Source organism: Passer domesticus, chromosome 3, assembly GCF_036417665.1.
Source record: "Passer domesticus isolate bPasDom1 chromosome 3, bPasDom1.hap1, whole genome shotgun sequence".
In the NCBI taxonomy this organism is placed as follows: Eukaryota; Metazoa; Chordata; class Aves; order Passeriformes; family Passeridae; genus Passer; species Passer domesticus.
In genome coordinates, this window is record NC_087476.1 from 26,176,615 (window position 1) to 26,197,747 (window position 21,133).

The 21,133-nt window shown below is 36.6% G+C and overlaps 1 protein-coding gene across 26 annotated transcripts in view; it reads right to left on the reverse strand.

The window, feature by feature from the left end:
• Positions 1-21,133, reverse strand: part of KHDRBS2 (KH RNA binding domain containing, signal transduction associated 2) — a 339,646-nt gene that overhangs the window by 220,703 nt on the left and 97,810 nt on the right. For 25 of the 26 annotated variants that reach the window (XR_010358259.1, XR_010358260.1, XR_010358258.1 and 22 more), the window contains one exon: positions 12,727-12,843. The exons of the other annotated variant lie outside the window; for it this stretch is intronic. Coding sequence is in view for 10 of the 25 variants with exons in the window: in XM_064412278.1 (XP_064268348.1) it covers positions 12,727-12,843 (117 nt within the window). In the remaining 15 variants the exon portion in view is untranslated. The remainder of the gene's footprint in view (positions 1-12,726; positions 12,844-21,133) is intronic. 26 annotated transcript variants of the gene reach the window in all.

The following is a 21,133-nucleotide window of genomic DNA, read 5'->3' on the forward strand; positions in this document are numbered from 1 at the left end:
TGCTAGACTTACTACTAAAGATTTAGTTTCAAAGAAATTTCCCAGAGACTGTGGAAGGACGATGACAGGAAGCAGGGATTAGGGCAAGGCTTTGTGTTGATTTTAATCACTAACTGCTACCCCTCTCCACTCTTCCACAAATTCTGAAAAAAAAAAAAAAAAAAGGCAATTTGTTTTGTATTAGAAATAGACTTGATCTGATTCAAACCAAAGGAATATCTGAGTTCACATATAGATACAGTATCATATCAATAAAAAAATAGGGAAAAGAGCCTGAAAGCCTTGAGTACATCCACAGATGTCCTTAGGTATGGGATATATTCTGTAGGGATAATAATTCATTCATCTTAACTCAGAAAACTCTGAATTTAGTGTATTAACATGCCACATTTGTAAGACTTATAATTACCAACAAATTAATTCTCTCTGCAGACACCTCTAAATTAGATGGACAAGAGATTTTACTGTAGGGAAAGTAAGAACTGAGAAATAAAGCCAAAGCCACACAGTGGTGGGAACTAAGGGAAAACTTTATAGTCCTGCAGATTCCAAGTCCAGCTCCAGATCGGACTGAATTCATGTTCACCTGCAATCAAAAAAACCAGAAACTACAAAAATTAGGAAAAAACCAAATAATATCACTGCAATGCTAACATCGTACTTTCTGATTCCACTGCATATTCAAAACACAACTGTCAGAGCTGCACGTACGCCTTACTGTAGCTATGTTTGATAAAGCAGAAACATAGCTCACACCCGGGCATACTTGGAAAGAAGCTTCTCAGAGAATACCTCTCTGTCAGAGAATCTTCTTTTCAAAGAAAATGAAAGAAAGATAGGGTGGTTTTTCTTGTAATAAATGGCTATAAACTCAAATTAAATCTGTAGAGATTTCCTTAAAGCTATTATTGAGAAGCCGTAAATTATTGTGGATCACATAACAACTGTACTGTGATGAAGTTATACCTCTAAATTTATATTGATGTTGGGCAGATAAGTGAAAAAGGAATGCTACACTACAATAGTAATCAATCTGAAAAATGATCCAGAGACTAATCAATGCAACTGAAAAAGAGAACATTAATCCCTGATGGAGATATTACAAAGTAAATAATATCTAACTCAGCTATCTAAATTCCACTCACCATATTCTTCTATTACGTTTCTTGTGGAATTGAATTTCAGGGGACTCCAAAGAGTTGTTGCTCCAAGTCTGATTTTTTTTTTTCATTATTCTATTTAATTGTGTGCACTGTAATTTAATTTACTGCAATGCTGCCTCTATTGTGGCAATGCAAAATTCCTTGTAAGAGTAGCCCATTAAAGTATATTAAAAGTATTTATCATGATCCTCAAGAGTACAGATAACATTATGCATGGAAAACTGGGATTTAATGTAATTGCTACAAATATTTCAAAGCAGTTCTTTCTGTATTTATCTATATGTAAAACAGGAGGAACAATAATCATAAAACTCAGCAAGATCAAACCTGGTCTTTATGAAGCTTCATGTAGATAAATAAAATACTTTGGAATGTAAGTCACTGTTCTGAGAAAGTATAGATGGGAAAAAACATCAGTGTGAAAACATATTCAGTCCCCAGAATTGCTGTAAGCAATTGAGTTAATTTAGTTTAATTTCCTTGTCTCTCTATTTTTTATTTTCCCATCCCTCATATATAAATGTGCTGCTTTATTTCTTCCCATGTTTATTTTTTTTAAAGAAAACTTATTGCCTTTTCCACAGGCAGCGACATTAGTGCCAGGACTCACCCTGACAACGCCATTCAGGATTGCAAATGCCATGTGCAGGAGAAGGGGGTGTCCCATTTGGGTGCAGTTGGTGCAGCTGGTGCCACAACCAAACCTCTTGGGAGATGTGAGGCATGGGAGTGCAGAGTGGCAGACACAGGACACTGTCAACAAGCACCAGCTTGTTCTCTAACCAATGAAATACAAGTGAGCTGAAATCAAGAAGATTTTGGCACAGGTTTGGATGTGAACCTTAGACTTCTGGGCATGAAATTGGCACTATTGCAGACAGGGGAGATTGCAGCTGAGTCACTTGGCAGCTTCTTTCTAATGCATAATACATGTGTACATAGAATACATGCATACATAGCTTTGTTTAATTTGCTGGCTGGCATATTTAGAACACTTTACAATATTCCACAAACAAAAAATTTAAACTGCTTTCAGGTACAAAAAAAACTACTAAACATTTACAAGTTGACAAAACAGAAAGCATATTAACTTTTTCTCTGCTAAGGGCTATCTTTATGCTTCCCACATTGCTCTCTTGCCACTTCTTTTTCTTGCCTTTAAAGTTTCATGATCTTCCATTACCTTCAACTTAAAAAGAATAAAGCTGAAGCACTACCTCAATGTTTTGCCCTTTGGAAGCAGCCTGATTTTGTAGAAAGAAAAGAATGTGTCCCATCTTTTTAAACACAGCAGTGTAAGTCTTACAAATGTCCTGTCAGAACTACAAAATATGTAAATCTGTTTTAACATTACATTGAAGGGAGGTGATGAAGACTTTTAATATCACCACTGTGTTACATCAGTAATAAAACAGCATCTGCTTGAGGTCTGATGTGATTCTTATGTAAGGACAATGCAATTTTCTTAACTATCATCGTCAGAGTATGAAATTTTTAACACAGGTAAATTGCCCTCTTGGCTATTCTGTTTTGAAGATGTCATCACTAATTACACGAAAGCATTGTATAACTCCATGAATTGTGCTAGTAGGAAATATTTGCATTGCTATATCTTGCTGAATCCCTACAAGCAGTCTAACACCTCACTCTTCAGACTAGAGCTCTAGTCTGAAAATTAGCAGAGAACAATATGGAGATTGCGTGTGAATTCCATTTGCTCGCTCAGCTAAATACTAAGAGTGATTTATTCCTTGCACTGGTCATTGGCAAAACTGCCACTGGCTTCAGCAGTACAAGAAATGCACGTGTGGGACTCTGAAATTGTAAGAAGAAATCCTATGGACCTCTTTAAGCATCGAAGAAGAATATCCCAACAATTTTCAAATGTTATTTAAATGACAAACATTTAAAGTACTCAAATGAGAGTCTCATATTTGTCGTTTTAACCTGTCTTGGCACGTAACCAATCTATGAACTTTAATTTTTCATCAGTAATTAATACAGGTTTAACATAGGAAGATATGATAATGTCAATTTTTATGCCAATTTAAATTTTCAGATTTAAAATAAATGCTTCACTTCAAATATTCCATGTGTATGCAGAAATGTAAGTATTTTTTAAATTTAATACCAAACAAATTCATTAAAACAAGAATATCAAAAAGATCAGAGACTTCAGCTCGTTTTTTTTTTAATAACCACACAAACTTGCACAAATTGTTTGGTATTTATAGCCTTTTTCAAGAAATTACAGACAAATAAGTAACAGAATCAACAAGGCAAACTGCTTCAAATATTTACAGTCCAAACTTTACAGTCCAAAATTTGTCTCTGAGAGACAAAAAAAAACATGAAGTTTTCTTTCACCTGTTCAATTTAGGATTTTTCTCTCCCGGGGAATATTTACTGAGCAAAAACGCCACCAGAGCAATCTTCACCAAGGTCTTTTTTGTTACCATTGCCTCAGGGAGACACTGGATAAAAAGTGGTCAGGAGATAAATGTGATGCTCCTGTGACCCAGCAGTTCCTGATAGCTAATTATTGACTCTGATGATAGTCCAGACCTTGTACCACTGAAAGCAAACTCCAATACCAAGGAGTAACATCTTCTTTGTGCAACATCCTCTGTCTCTTTTCAGGAACTAACATGGTGTACATGTGAGTATCTAACCACACAAAAATAAGCTGCAGTAAATTGGGCTGTAGCAATAATATTAGAATGCTGTAAAAGTCTGCTGACACAATCTCACATGTAGTATTTTTACAAAAGTGCAACTAAAAATTTTCCAGCTGCCATGAGGGCACGAACAGGTTGCTTACTGAGAAACATAAATGACTTCTCTAAGAGGACAAAAAAAAATCCTGTTCACATATTACTACAGTCCTCAGGCAGAAAATGCAGTGAAGAACTGGAACCTGACTGGAGAAGTCAACAGAGTGCTCCAGTGCCCAATCATCAGACCTGGATTCTGAAGTGCAGGTCAGAGCTTACAGGCAGCACAAAGGATGAGCCACATCTCTAGAGAAAATACTTTTCTAGAACGTGAGAGACTCAAACAAGGTCGGAGTCACTGCTGCAGAGACAAGGAGCTGCACTGCCTCATGTATGGGCAGGAAGCAATAATTTGGTGGGTTATGGCACTGCTCTTTTTTGAATATAGATATATTTTTCCAAACCAAAGAATGGTTTGGTACTGATGTCTTTACATGCTGCATGAAATTCAGCAGAAAAAGAAAAATCCCCCTTTAGGACATTAAATGATCTAGAGGTTTATTCAAGTATGACTTGAGAAGGCAGCAGGTTTTATATCAAAGTGAAAGCAACACTGTTGACTAATTTGGTGATAGCTGTGAAGTAATTTTACTAGAGCTACTTGAGCTACACTTCTCTTAAAACGCAAATGATGTCAACTCCATTTAAAATGCAAGTCCTACCAATGTGTAGAAACATTTAGGAAATGAGTTACAAATCAATCTTGACACTCTGGAAGTGACTGTGCATCTTTTGGAGATAAAAGAGTTGGACATTAAATGGCACGGGAGTTTAAAATGGTCAAGAGACAGACACCCCTAGTCACTTTGCAGAAAAAAAACAAGGAACTGGCTAACATAGAGGGATTTAATGCTCAACCATGAATTGGAGCAATATATTACACACATATCTTTCCTTCTCTCTCCACATACACATACAGATATCAAAGCTTTCAAAAAGCTTACCTTAAGCCTAACTCCTCTAAGCAAGGTCAGAGTGGTTACACACAGTAAAAAAAAAAAAAAAAAAAAAAAAAAAAAAAAAAAAAAAAAAAAAAAAAAAAGAAGCAGACCTGTTCTTAACCCAAAAGGAATTGTTTAAAAGGCTATTTTCTCTGCAGCAATATGGACTATGTACTTGAACCCATTCTAAAATTCAGAGAGAGATGTCAGAGAAAACAGTGTAAATCTCTGATATAAATATAACAAACCATCTTTGTAAGGAAAAAATCCATACTGCAAAGAAACAAACTTGAGAGTAATGGAAACAAATGGATTTCCAAAATCTTATAGCACAAACTGAAAAAGCCAGGGACAAGTCTGCTACAGATCATTTGAAACTGCCTAAATTGAAGGAAAAGAGGCAACTGCTCTTTCTAGCTAGGTTCCAAACCCAAAGTTACTGGGAGATGCCTGTTAACACAGATGAGCTTTCTGATATATATAGAATGATCTATCACAAGGCATCTCCAGGCTTAGGTATGCAGATAGGATCATTTGAATATTAGGAAGGAAAGAATTTATCCCAGCGGGACCAGTTAACTCTTTTGGCTCAATGGCTTCATATTTTTGAGCTTGATTCCACTTCAGCCAGCAAGCCAGGCAAATAGGTAACTAATGGAACCTGCACAAGCTATTAAACAGAAGATGCTCCTGTCGGCCAGGGATGTGGTGCTACAAATGATCTTGGGGAAGACAAGAGTCCTATAGTCTTTCCCAAAATCATTTGTAACACCACATTCCTAAAGGACAGGCAAGAGGCATAAAAATCAAAACATGCAGGGATATGACAAGAAAGTAAAAGGTTTATGACTCCCCATCTAGAAAGACTTCCACTGAATAAACATATTCTTTTTGTGCTAGAGGGAGGATAAATGATTGAAAGAATTCAGTTTACTGTGATATCAAAAGATACAAATTTAGTTAAAAGGATGTGGCTGAGAAGCAGAAAAGAAAACTTGTTTTTTACTAGGTGTTGCACTCTGGGTAACATGGAGTTTTCTGAAAAAAAGAGAAGGAACAACTTTCTGGAAACAAGCTGCTTTGCACAGATCTTTGAAACATAAGAGCGGGCAGACAATGAGTGGATATAAAACACCTAAGAGAAGTAATGGAAAAAGCATTTTTCATTAATGTCTCATCCACTGACTTCTCACAAATTGATTCTATAGGTAACTCTAAGTTTAGATGGAAGAATAATATCAAGAAAAAGAAAGAATAAAGTCAAAGAAATGAGAAGTATGTGCTGAGAAGGTGGTGCATGAAAGCTTCCCAAAGACTGGCAAGCCCAGGAGACTATTGGTGCTGGTGAACGAGGACACATTTGTGACTCTCTGTGCAGAGGAAGACTATGGGGTCACACATGCTGCTGATGAAATAAAGGGTCCTCTGACAGATTTTCTGAACACCTACCATTGAACTGCCAGAAAAGCCCTCTATTTTCTGAGTATATAGTTAGAGCTGTCTTCCCAAATGTTGCTCTAACTAGGTAATCATGAGACTACAACTCAGATGTGAGACTCAACAAGGTGAATAGCATCTGAGAATTATCTGCCCTTAGTAAAAACCTTAACAGCTGCAATACTTAATAGAATCAGTAAAAGTTTATAAAATAAAGCTATTCTAAGAAATATTTGGTGTGATCTGTATCTACCTCAAATTGCCTCCCCTATCAGGGGAAAAAACTACTTTACAACTCATGAGGGGTGATACACAGAGGTATTTTCCAACAAACTGGGGTGGTCGAGCAGCTGAAAGTTGTACAATACAAGTACCACTGCAGGAAACAGTGAAAAAGATGATCTCTTAATCTGTGCCTGCCAACAGATTTACATTTTCTCTGTATACGGAGAATGTATTTTATTTAGAATGTTTTTTTCAAGTAAAAACCTTTAGATTGTGAAAGCCTTTACCACCTTTTGACATGCTCACTTAAAGGAAAAACTGAGAGAATGCAGATTACGGTAGGATTTAAAGAGTTAACATCCTTTTGCCATTTTGGTCCTTGAAGATTTCACTTTCAGAAGATGGGATGGTCTGCTTTTTGTTTTCTTTCCCTTACATTTTTCTTTGTTGCCGGTTGTTTGTTATGGTCCTTGTAGCCTCAGAGCAGCTCATACCAGGAAGTTGAAGATATTTAGGAAGACAAAAAAAACCAAACTGTGCTGTAGCAGAAGCAATGTGCTCCTGTGACTTTTGCTCACATCTTGAAGGCAAGCTGAGGGCCCAATCCTGCTCTTGGTCATAAACCTGTTTGTGGGGTGAAATGGCTGTAAGCTGTAAGGTGCTGTGTCTGTAGACATAAAAATACAAAGTCTTTATGACTTTTAAACACAAAATGGAAAACCTAACAGAAAAATACAAAATGGGTGAGCACCAATTAGTGATTTAAAACTACTATTGATGCTCCTAGATGTGAGCTAGTTTTCTAAATTAAATGCCACTCATTGCTCTATATTTCCCCTAGAGATTTTCCAGCTGAATATGATAAAGAAGTACATCAAGGGAACAGAAATACCTAGCCTAAAAAATTAACATTTCAGAGATTTTGCATAAAGTCTAAATCAAAATTCCCAGCAGGCTGGAAGTAAATCTAAAGGTTATATTTTAAAAAACTAAATTGAGTTTTTATAGGAATTCCCAAATTTCTATCTCCAAATAGCTGAAACTCCTGGCAACACACTGAGCTAAACTACCAGTGCCATAAGCCAGAGCAAGAAACCTCCCAGGCACAGGTGGAGTGGCATCAGTAGAAAGTGTGGTGCAATGGACCACTAGGTGATATTTGGTTGGTTTTGTTTTGCTTTTCTTTAAACTTTCTAAAGTCTTTTGTAAATTCTTATTCTTATTGAGAATGCTGACACTGTCACTAGGAAAAAAATATTGCATATGTACTTATATTGCATGACCTTAAACATTTTGACAGGCAGTGACCCTCAAAAGCTTTTAAAATTCTGGACACTAAAGACAACACCTTTGATCTCACATTTCAGTGAAGCAATAGCGCTGGGAAAGAATATAATGCAATGCTTGGACCACAACATGCTATAGACAAAACCTGCTACAGTTTTCTTCCCTTCTGAGCTATCTGAGCATGAATTTATAACTTTTTTGAAAAAAACAATAAAGTCGAGAGAATCCTATCAGAGGATAACTTTCCACTATTAGGATACTATGCCCATGGTAGACATGGCCTAATAAAAAAAACACATTGTGCTTCAAACCAAAAACCTATAGGGCATTATTCACATTACATATTGTCTTCATCCTGTAAGATGTTGAAACAGTTATTTAAAGGTTGCAGGACTGACCTCACAGCACTTACAGTTTGTAGGGAAGAGACCAGTGCACACTGCAACTATCCCATATTTTCAAAATCTTTTTTAAGGCACTCACATAACATAACTGTTAAAAACCAACCTAAAGCCAACATGCTAATAATTGCATCTCAGTAGTTACACTGTGTGCTCATTTCAGATCTTTTTAGTTGCAAACAAGCTCTTAATGCTTGGTTTTCTTATAAAGAAAAGGTAATGAAACAAATTCAGTTTAACAGGAAAAGCTGTTGTCCAGTGACAGTGGACCTTATTTGGAAAGCACTTAACCCAGAGATTAAAGAAAGGCACATAGTTCAACTGCAATTATCTCCTCTTTCCTTAAGAACTAGTTTTAACAAAAACTGAAACTTGAAGAAGGCAGCAGTTAAAAGTGCTCAGTAGCTGATAAAACACTGAATCACAGAAAAGTAGTTTATGAGGTTTTTCAAAGCTGCAGTGCAAGTTTGTTCTCAATTTTTTTGTTGTATAGGAAGACAACATGAATCTTTAATAAAAGAATCCTTTCAACAGCTAGGACAAATCACATAAGTAAGTGCAAGTTTAAATTATGAGAGAAATGGGTAATAAACAGAAAGTGTGCAAAATAGGAAATGGTCTTGACAGGATTTCTCTGGGTAAAAAAGTTTTAAATTGGAATGGCAATTACACATCTGTCACCGTTGAGTTATGAACGGCTAAAGGAAGGCAGCCTTGACTCCATGCTCAGAAGGCATGAAGAGAGCATTATTCGGAACTACACATATTTTATAGACAGGATCACTCACCCAGAACCTGACTGGTTCTTAAACAACACCCCTCACACCACTGATTAATTAGGAACAACACCTTTTTAAAATATCTTTCCATAAACATCACGTACAAACATTTCACATGTTCGCAAACACCAGATACAGAGATGAAGATAGGAATTATTTTAATTCTTTCTCTGTGCATTCTCCCAAATTTCCGCAGGACAATTTCTGGGAAAGTTATCTGTTTCTCTCTCTGTCAGCATCCACATACACATCAGTTTGCAGAAGATTTAATGCAAACACTCACGTTTTCCTTCATGTGTATCTGACAGTTCATGTGCTACTGTAAAAATCAATGTTTTAGCTTTTTTTAATCTAATATATAACCATGTTATCAGGACACCAATTTCCAAATCCTGCTCTATGTAAGTAAAACACAGTTCAAAAATACATTTGGAGCAAAGACAGTGTGATCCCCATTACTTTAAGTTACTGATCAGTCTTCTAAAAATCTTGCAGGTGATGAACAATGAGTTTTCAGGAAAAGATATGCAGTTTAAAATATATATTTTTCATTTTTTTAAGAAAATGAAAAGTAACAAAAAATCTTTGTCTAACACTTAATATATTACTAAAGGAATATTAAAATATTCTACTGTTCTTATGTTATCCTGCTCTTCCAAACGGACTCCCTTAAGTCACTTTTAAAATAAAATATTTCTTTTTTTAGAAATAACTACTGATGCAGCTCTACTTGGGCATCTCCTCAGTAACTTCTAACACAACTTTCTGTGACATACATTAGCTCTGTGGTGTTTAGTACACAATTGGAGTTGTTCATAATACACATTTTAGGTAAGTTGCATTGCCTTTTCAAATTAATCTATCCTGTTCCCACACTGTAGGCACAGCAGATACTCAGAAATCTCAAGTCACTCTTAACAAATGTTCCCTGTTGCTCTGAAAGGAAACAGCCTGAAATCTTTAGTCTCTAAAATTTACTCACTGGTTTCTTTAAAGAAGATAAGGAAATTCTGAGGAACAGACACACCTCTGTTGATATAATCCACTTCCCAGACACAGAAACTGCCCCTCTGTACGACCAAAATTACTGACTACAGCCAGAGCAGTTCACTGTTGAGCCAAAACTTCCCTGTTGTCATTTTGGCACTAAAACACCTCAAATCAGCAGATCAGTACATTTTGAAGATTTAAGTATCTAGGGATCTAGGGCATAAATGTACTCAGCACTTTTCAGCAGAAATTCTGTTTCTACTTCTCTGATGCAACTCAGCATCCAGCTGCACCAGACTGGAGGGGAAAAGCACACGTGCTTGTAATCTGCCTAGGAACTGCTATGGCTCATGGCATAATATAGACAGCTTTAAGGAAATTCCACTTTCTAGAGAGAAATTACATCGATTTTTCTTGAATACAAAACAAAGCCAAAACACATAAACTGACTTCTTTTATGGTTCAAAAAACCCACAAAAAGCCTCCAGACTTTGGTAATTTGTATTTAAATCAGTAAAAAAGTACTGCATAAATGATACTAGTGCACTTGTTTTTTGACAAGAAAACTGTTTTAACCAGAGCAAGTTGTATTTTCCTTAGCAATGCAGCAATTCACACCATTATTTATGCTTACAGTCAAACATATTTTCTCTACATTTTATCAGTATCTCAACCTAGAATAGCCTCTCTGAAATGCTAATTGTAACTATTACCCATCCCATGATTTTTCTCACACTCTTTTTGCCCGGAACTGGTAACACTGATGTACACGGATGAGAAAATTCCTACCTCTCACTGCAATTGCACAGGGATTTTGTTTTCTTTTGAGTCAGTAATGTCTCAATTGGATTAAGATAAATTGCTTATGAGCCTTTCTCTATAGAAATTGCTTTCATGACTGCTATATTTAATGCCAGTTTACCCTAAAACTTCATTTTTTTTACACCAGTCTCATGTGAATCAGGCTCCATGAAGCCCATACTCAATTTCAGATTATTCTTAAGGACTAAAAGCCTTTTGAAGACATACTCAAATTTTGCTGACATACTCATGAATAAATGTAGTACCTGTCATGCTGGCACTGTTTATTATGATCAGATGAAAATCAAAATATATGATCAAAAGAATGACCAATCTCAAAATCAGAAGTCTTAATCTGTCTATTAATGTGTTTAAACTTGTTTTCACTCCCCTGTCTTGGCAATTGATGTTCTCACAATAATAATCTGAGTGGGTGGCTGAGAATGGAGCGACTGGGCATCAGATGTAGTACTGATGCAAATTACTGCTACTTAGCAGGACATACATTCTTTCATCCAGGGAAATATTTATGATTCCAGAAGTTAGACATAAGTAATTAAAATATTTTACCTGTCAATACCTGGAAATAAAATCAGTCGTGTATTCAACATTTATTACCTTATAACTGAAGTGTCTCTGAATGTCTGACTAAAATGTTATAAAGAAAACTGAAAAATTAAATATAATCTGTGTGCCTAATTTGTCTAGTTTGTGAGTTTATTTTTTTTTAATATTGTAATTGCAGATGTCATAATGTCTACGTGATTGCTGATACACATTACCAAGACCAAATAATGCCAACCAAAAAATCCTGATTGATCTTTCCTTTATTTTGGCATATTATTGCTTTCATAATTTTAGGTATTGAGATTAATGACAGAGGTGACAGGAAGGAAAGAAGAATAATGCACAACATTACTAGAAGCTATATACAGTTAAAATACATTGAAATTAGGAGTCATCATTTCTGTGTTGACCATAGTGCTGCTGTTCCACAGATTCTAAAAGATATCACAATGCAATCAGTATTTGTTCTTTGGGTCAAATATACATGAAAGCTTCCTTAATGTCCTGGTTTTAGATGGGATAGGATTCATTTCCTTCCTAATAAAGGGTACCCTGTTGTGTTTGAGATTTAGTATGTGAATAACACTCGTAACACACTGAAGTTTGGGTTGTTGTTACTTAGTCCTTATCCCAAGTCAAGGACTTTTGAGTTTCTCATGCTCTGCCAGTGAGGAGCTGGACAAGAAGCCAGGAGGGAGTAAAGCCAGGACAGCTGACCCAAACTGGCCAAAGGGATATTCCACACCACAGAACAACATGTTCAGTAAACAAACTGGGTGGGGAACTGGTTGAGGAGGAGTAACACTTACCTGCAAGTAATTTCTTAGTGGCATTGACCAGGATGTGATTTCAAACTTTTTTTTTCTTTATCTATAGTTCATTTTTACACACACTTAAGCAAAATGTCCACTTTGTTATCTTCTCCTAGAACTATACCCTGAATAAATATTCAACATTAAAAAAAAAACCCTCCATCTCTAAAGAAAGAGAAAACAAAAGAGAAAACTCATTTATGTACACCAGTATTAAAACAGTAATATATACAAACTGTACTTTCAAAGAGACTTTTCTCAGAACAAATGAACTTTAAACTGGTTTCTCTTTTATGTGAACTACTTAAATAACAGTGATACTATAGCAACTGTGAAGATCTAAGCAAGGTTGGTGTAGCAAGAAAAAAATTATATTTAAGCAAATTATGTAACTAGAAAAAAACAAACTAGCCTTGCAGTCAAGAGTCCATTACAGGTCTTTTAACTGAGTCATTAATTGAGTCATTAATAAACAGACAGGCAATCTAAGTGTAACACCTAAAACAACATATGTTTCAACTAATTGTAACCAGAATCCAGACACAGTACCTTAGCTTTATCCCTCATGGATCCTTTTCCCAGGATGGACATTTTTGCACCTGTTTCTTCTTGTAACCTCTTTAAAGAGTTTCCTCTTGGTCCAAGCAATTTCCCAACAAAATTGAACTAGAATGAAAATAAGAGAACCTTTTAGACCCACAGGTACTTTTCCAAAACCTTAATAAACATGATGACTAATCAAGAAAATTTTACTTTCCTTTAAAATAAATACTCCTACCTAGCTTTGAGCCTAATTGACAGAGATACAAGACTAAAGAACCAAGATATTCACCCACCTAGTGTGAAAGACAGTAAAAGCATTCATGATTTACTTGAACCCTGGGAGGCTCCTCTCCAGGACTAAAAGGCCAGTGGCTGTTTGGTTTAGTGAACTGCTAAACAAGATATTTGTTTTATCAGATGGTACTGATGAAACTCAGAGAATGCCTAGGTACTTTCCCAAGTTAGGCAGCTTTACTTGCAAGTAATATATCCTGCAAAGTTAGAGCTTTAGATAGATTTTTAGGATTTGATGCTTCGCACATTGACTTGAACATAAGTGCTGTTTTGTGTATTGGCATCAAATACCTGATCTGCCAGCACCAGAACAAATGACAATCAGTAGATCGTGGTAGATTTTCAAGGGTATTTTCCAAAATGAACCCGGCTTTGTCTGCCACACTGCTAATATTCCTAAACACTGCACACTTCATGTTACACATACAAGAGTTTTTTCTGTAGGAAGAGGAGAGATGTCTGCAGGAAACTCACAAGACATAACAATAAATAAATGAGATGTTAATATCATGTCGACACAAAGAAGCAAAAAGGGAGGAGTCTATTAAGTAATTTGCTTATTCTGTAATCAACAGTCTCTCTCTTTTTTTTTTTTTTTGTATTATTTCCAACATCTTTTAAAAATGCTATGGTATGTGGTCTTCAGAAGCTGACTGGACATCATCATCACTTCCTTAAGAGGTTTTGGAATTATGTTCAAGTCTGAACAGACAGCATTCTGGTCTGGCTTTCAACAAAGAATAAGCTCCACCAAAACAAAAGGGGTGCCATTGTATCAGCATTTCCTTGGTTTTATTTCAGAGAAAAAGGACATGACGTTAGGAAATATCAATCAAGAAAATGTTGCTGTCAAAAATACATACAAAAGTCTATAAAGATGTTATAATAGATGTTGTTTTGCACTGCCTTCTATTTTAAAAACCAAAAAATGGGGAAATATTCTGGTTTTCACTTTAACCAGCAAGAATATAACAACACAAATGCATCAGCCATGTTACTAACACTGAAACTCTGAATCATGCTAGATGCTCCAAATCCCAAGCTTGCTATTAGTCCAGTGTCTTAATTAAAAATAATTTTTAACTTGCTTTAAATACTGGTTAAGCTATCTAAAAAAATAGTATCACAGGAAAAATAAATAGGTACAGTAAAATCTACTGCTACCTAAACCAGAAGATAATGCGCCCACAGGGGAAGTAGTAAATAGTAACATTTTCAGGAAAATTTAGCATGATTTGCAGCTCCAAAACCAGATTTTTCAAGCTGGTGTGTTTTTACTTTTTTCCAACTCTACCTGTTGATTTAATAAAAGGTATCAGCTCTTCAAAATAGGGTAGGATTTTGAGTCAATGTCCCAGTCAATGTATCAACAACCCTATGTCTTCAAACTGCTGCTCAGCCTCTTCCAAGGAAAACCTTGCTTACAAGAAGTTGTTGGCTTCAAATTGACTATTCAATTTTGTATGAAAATAAACCAAACAATGAGGAAAAAATGGCAAGAACTGAACTTTAATACTAGATATTAGATTTAATCTATTTGATAGAAATAAGATTTGAAAAATCACCCATTTATATACCCATGTATTTAAAGGTTTATTAGGGATGGCTGAGCAGAGCTTTTATTTCTCTGCAGGGACCCTCTCACCTGTGGAAGAGAGGGTGTCACAAGTTACACCACCAAATCTGTTGTGATACTTACACATCACCAATCAGACAAGAACCATGTGCTGCTGCATCCTTTCAGTGTTTCTCAGTATTTAAGAAAAGTTACCTCTTCAAATGTGGAAGAACTGTAACATTATGTAACTTTGGAGGAAACTATGAGAAGGGCGACCCAAGCATGACTACATTTCTTCTCTGAATGGAATAAAACTATTAAATTACACTCTGTGAAGATTTATGTTGACCATTTATATTTAAGCACTTCATAAACTGTATAATCATTACCTTGACATATTGCTGCAAAGGAGCAGTATGGCCAGCATAGACCATGTTACATGCTAAGTGGATTTTAATCACTTCACAGGAAATAAGTGGCTGGGGATTTTAATTCTATTGATTATGTAGCAAACAGAGACTCACATTTCATCCACTATCTACAAAACATGTATCAGGAAGGAAGCAGTTATTTACAACTAAACACTGAATTGCTCTTAGTTTGGTTTTGTCTAAAATTGCAGAAAACCCATGGCACTATATCTGGCATCCTACTGTTATGCTCAGTCTTCCAAGCATGTCTAAAGCCACTGGATATCCTCAGCACAATCTATAACCCTAAAACTCCCCAAGGTCTGAAAGTACTGGTAGAGTAACTTTGACTCAATAACTTGTGAAAAATCATATACTTTATGTTTATATATAGGTAAAAGCAGCACATAAGAAAGAGGATGGGAAATTCGGAATATAGGAAATCTGAAACACAGATTTTTTATTTTTTTCTTAATGAAGATATGCTGGGCAGAACCAATTTTAATACTGGAAAGTTTAGGCTCCAGATAGAGTCACATGCATGCACATGCAACCAGAGCACAGAGTGAAGGAAAATGTGGAAACTCAGGCAGCTGGACTGCATGTAATGGTGAGCCTTGCCCACAAACATACATTCGTGGTACAGCAGATGTAACTGCAGATCTCATTCTGCAATCTCAGACCAATTCTGCCATGTGTACACATTTTCTCCAAATAATAGTAGCTCTAAGTCTCTGGGATAGTATCTGGTCATATTAGAAGATAGCTAAGAAATGCTGACATATAGAAGAGAGATAAAAAGAAAGCTTTTACTGCTAGGGAGCAAACAAACTTCCATTTGAAAAATATTGTTGTGTTTCTAGATGTTCTTATAGGGGGCTTAACTTTTCAATCATGTTTATGAACATGATGAACAAGTTAGGCTTTCTAGCTTGCAGAAACCCTTCCTGGTTTATGGCAGAGATTTTTTATACTATTTTCTTAGATTTTTTTTATCATTTGTCTGGGGGAGATGATGCATGTCTTCAGGGGAAAATGATCAGGTGAAAGCAGGGGATGCTTTACTTATAATCAAATGCATGATGTTTTGTGTATCAACAACAGAGGAATAAACCTTCTCCTCTGCAAAATAAAATCTGACAGCGAATACAACTCAATAGATCTTTCCTTTATCTACAGCCAGTACCTCCAAAATCTTCCCCAACCAATATATACACACAGTTTCAGCAGATTTATCTGCATCCTGATTACTTTCACACTTCACACAAGCAATCAGACAGTAAGGTGCCCAAAGCCAAAGCTCTGGTTCCCCAGTTTTCATCAAAAGTTTTTTGTTCAAACTACCTCTGGACAACATACCACAGGTATAAAAAAAATCTAAAGGATAGTTTATAGCATCAGCATTCAAGCCTCAAGCAAAGTACAATGACTGGTAGAAAATGCATGTTTACATTTAGAAGAATATTTGTTTCCCTAATTGATGCAGTCTGAATACATTTCTATTAGAACTAGAACACTTCTTACTTTATAAAATCTAATTTAATAGGGTTTTACAACCAGAATCAAGGAATATGCTTATCATTCAAAAAACATATTGGTGTCAGTGACTGTTTCTATTTTATACACAGAATCAGTATTCATAGCAGTAACAAAAGCTAGATAAATAACGAATGGGATAAGACAAATGTTTCCAGCTGTAAGATAATGCAGAACAAAGCCCTGATCTGAGAGAAGAAATTAATTTCTTCTAGAAGCAGAAAACCAGAAACAGCCCTGGCTTGACAACATGAAACAGGTTTATTATTTCTCAGTATGTTCACCACTCCTTTCAGTTCCTTTGTGGAGAGACAAAGAGTCATTCCATTTTCAGAGCTACTCACGAAATCCTGCCCTTATTCTTGGAGAGGAGGATGGGGGTAGAAGGGTGGGGAAGAATCTTTCTAAATTCAGTCCTGTTCTCAAGAACAGTGGAGAAGACAAAGATGGTCACGCCTCAATAAAACCTTACTGTTAGAGACCTGCCTATAATTAAGGTCCTATTCTAGGACTTCTGACAGTTCATTTAATTTAGAACAGCATTTATTTTAAAAGTATCTCATGTTTTGATATGCACAAGGGACTTCATGTTAAGGAAGTACTGCACTACTATGAAGGCAAAATTTATTTTTCTGAACATTTTGTAAGCATTGTACTACAATGCCTGTAATAACATGCTTTAACTTTTGGTCAGCCTTGAATTGGTCAGGCATTTGGGCTGAACATTGCAGGTCTTATCCTACTGGAACTATTCTGCTGTGGGAAATGGAAAGACAGAAACTTCCACAGACACAGGAGGGTTTGATTTGCAGCCTTGGAAGAAGCTCGGATTGATGTAAAAATAAAGTACACAGACATTAGGCAGAAAAATTATAAATCTATGTTTCTATAGCTGTAAGTAAGAATATGCCTTGAGTAAGTGAGAAACTGTATTGACAAGATGGTGAAGGGTTTATAATATAGGGGTGTAATTGCATAGAGTAAGCTAAGAGTTCAGAGATTGTAATAGAAGCATATGTGTGTACGTGGGATAGTAGCCCATTGGATAAAAGTATCTGCAGTGCAGCAGAATTATGTAAAGGTGATAGGTTAAAACAGCAAAATAAACTTTGTGGGAACTGTCCATTGGGTTAGAAAGTTATATATTGTCTTGTAACGAACAACTCATGACCATTTTGAGCTATGACCAACTGCTTGCTCTCTTAAACCTCACAGCCTCTGTGACTGATATTTATCTGAGCAATAAATCATTTTTAGCCAACTGTGGTCCCATCCCTTCATTAAAAGCAGCAATAATAATATTCTATTCTATTCTATTCTAGTCTAGTCTAGTCTATTCCCCAGCAGATTCTGCAGAGTCCACGTTTGTCTCCCTCTACACGTAGCTGCTTACCCCATTCAATATCTAGTACTTCTTGGCTTTAACAAAATGAATTTAGTGTTCCAGATAAGCATGCAACATTATTTTTTTACTACAGCTATGTGATGTGATGCTTGCTGTCTCTTGGAGAAGAGCTTCCAAGACACCTATTTGGTTGGACTGAACTTTGCAGGGTTCTACTTTAGGAGGGCATGTCAGGAGACAGCAAATACCAGAAGCAGAAAATGAATGTACTCTGGTGTCTTGGTTTGAAAAGACAGGAGCCTGTGAAGGAAGGCAAAAGCCTCCTGTGAAATGGAAAAGGTAAACCCCCTCCCTCTGAATTATCACAACTTCAGAATTAAAAAGGGCTCTCAGGCAAAGATATGGGAACGGGAATAACAGTTCTTTACTAGGAAGAAAAAAAAAACTAAATAACAATGTAATTTAGCACAAGCAAAGAAACCACTGGCAGAGTGAGAAAAACCTGACACCCTGAGAAGTCAGGGTGCTGATAGCAGTCCAGCCAAATGGTGGCTGCTCCTCCTGGAGCGGCGATCTGCAGAAGGGTGTAGATCCCTTCTGAAAATGCAGCGAAGGAGCAGCTGGGCCTTGGTTCCTGATTCCTCTGGGAAATCCAGCGAAGAAGGCTGTCTGTGGTCTCAGAAGTGCTTGTTTTATGGTGGCAGGGATGCTTGGCTCCTCCCTCTGGGTGGAGCATCTCTCAATGGGATGATGTAACTAATCTTACCAGCCACAGTGAGTAATTCAATAGCCCATCAGCAGGAGATTATCTTCCTGGCAGTGTCATTGTTCTTGGAAGAGATAAGAAAAACTGCCCAACCCCCAACACATGGCAAAAAAGAATACATGCCTATTTTACAGGCCAGGACACCATATAGCCCATTAGCAGGAGATTATCTTCCTGGCAGTGTCATTGTTCTTGAAAGAGATAAGAAAAACTGCCCAACCCCCAACAGATGGCAAAATAGAATACATGCCTACTTTACAAGCCAGGACATCTGGAGATCTACTCCAAAGAACGTGTGCTACTGCTTTCTTCTAGTCTTGTATCAGAGAAACGTCTCTGCAGCAGTCCCAGAACAAAAGGAGAAATGGAGAAAGCTGCCCTTTCCTACAGAGCTCACTGGGCCTCCTCTCTCTGTTGGGCTTTGAACAATAACCCAATGCTAGGCTGTGCGCAGAAAAAATAAATGTTCAAAGACAAAATATAACTTCTTGAAAACTCCAGGCCAAATTCATTTCAGGTTTAAATCAGTGGAATTGCTTCAAAAATAAATTAAATCTGATTAACAAAGTTAGAATTATTAAAGTTACTGTGACTAGAAGATTTACATAAGAAATAAATGGGTTTTTATTACACCTTTTTTAATCTTGAGAAGTGCTGGGAACTCATATTTACAGTGTGCTAGAAGAAGATGCTGCAATACTTGTCTGGCTATTTACTAGCTCATTGCAAGCATCTAAATCTACAGTGAAAATACATTTTTGGCATAACTCCATGAAACAGATGGTCAGCAACTCCAGACAAAAATCTTCTATATAAAATTCTACACTGAAATAGGAAAAGTATCTCCTCACTTTTCACTTTTAGCAGTTTTCTGTCAGAATTCTGGTAACAAGTTGTGGCATTCAAATAAAGCCATTTAAATAATCTTTAAAATGAAAATTAATTTTCTGATAAAAAGAAAAAATTGGTGTCTGGTATACCCTTATTCAGTTAAACTTTCTTAAGTCAGGAAAACTTGAATGGCTCATTCTCTAATACATGCATTAGTGGTGTCATTTATTAAAATCTGCTAATCTGTAAAACACCCAAGCATTTTATTTTGTGTGGTTCTGTTTTTAAATCTAAGGTGAGGTAATTGAGGAAAAGCCAAGGTACAAATTGAAGTTGTGCGTCTATATTAAATCCTCAATTAACAAGTTGTTAATTGCAAAAGGTTTTATTATTTAGTTGCAGATGTATCCAGAGAGGCTCATTGTACCAAGCATTGCACAGCCATGCCGGAAGACATGATCTTGACCCTACAGAGCTGTCAAGTATGTTTAAAAAACCCAAACCAGACCTTACTTAATGTATATAGCAACTATTGCTTATTTGGATTGCGAGGAAGCAACTGCTGAAACCACTGCTATTAAAATCATCAGGCTCAGATATCAAAGAGGGTATTCATACTCAAAATGAGTGCAGCAGCACCAGCTTCTGCTGGCAGAAAGACAACACCAGAGCCTGCTTTTTGCAACACAGAAATGAGGAAAAGGATCCTAATGTCCAAGGCAAGGCTGGATGGGGTTCTCAGCAACCTGGTCTAGTGGAAGATGTCCCTACCCACAGCCAGGGTGACTGGAACCAGGTGATCTTTAAGCTCCCTTCCAACTCAAACAATTCTGCAACTCTGTCACACTTTACCTTTAGTCTTTTTCCTGCATTCTGGATTATTACACTGCTCTTCCTAAGAGTGTCCCTATTTGTCCAGCCCAGCTGGGGTGGTGGTGAAGGCCGAGGGCCCATAGGAATGGTTCTCAGGCTTCTTGAGCCTGTGCTGGGGAGGGGTTAGAGATGCCAGCAAACTGGCCACCAGTCAGAGGTCGTGACTGATCCCAACCCACGCTTCTAAAAGGTAGGGAAGTTCTTTGATGGCTCACTGCTCCTTACTGGGAAACTCTGCAAGAAGAGCAGTATTTTTAAAAACTGCAGAATATGCTGAGCTAAACATGACTTTCCCTTGTACTGGATTTGTATTTTATTGAATAAAGGCCAAGAGGATTCTTGGCACAAAAGCCACCGGGCTTTTAACATTCACTCTAGCCAAGCTTGAAGTAGCCAACTTTTACTATTTATGGGAAAATAAAACACAAAGTAAGTAATAAGGAATTCCTGGAACTACGTGTCTAAGACTGGCTCATTTGGAAGACATTATCTAAAATGGTATTTATAACAAATGCCAACAATTTAGGCTGCAGAAGTGCACCACTGAGCTTTTTCGAAAGTGCACAAAGAAGTTTATACTGAACATACTCACAGGTATGGAAATAGGTACCAAGACTACAGCACTTAAAAGCACAATCAACATTTGGATAATTGGGTTTATTACTCCCACAGATACATAATTTACTGGTCACAGTAATAAACACCATCTGCTCTTTGCTAACTGGCAGCAAACTAACAACTTTTTTCTAACTTGAAGAGTTTGTAATGTAAAAGGAATATCTAGAGAAGTAGTAGTACAG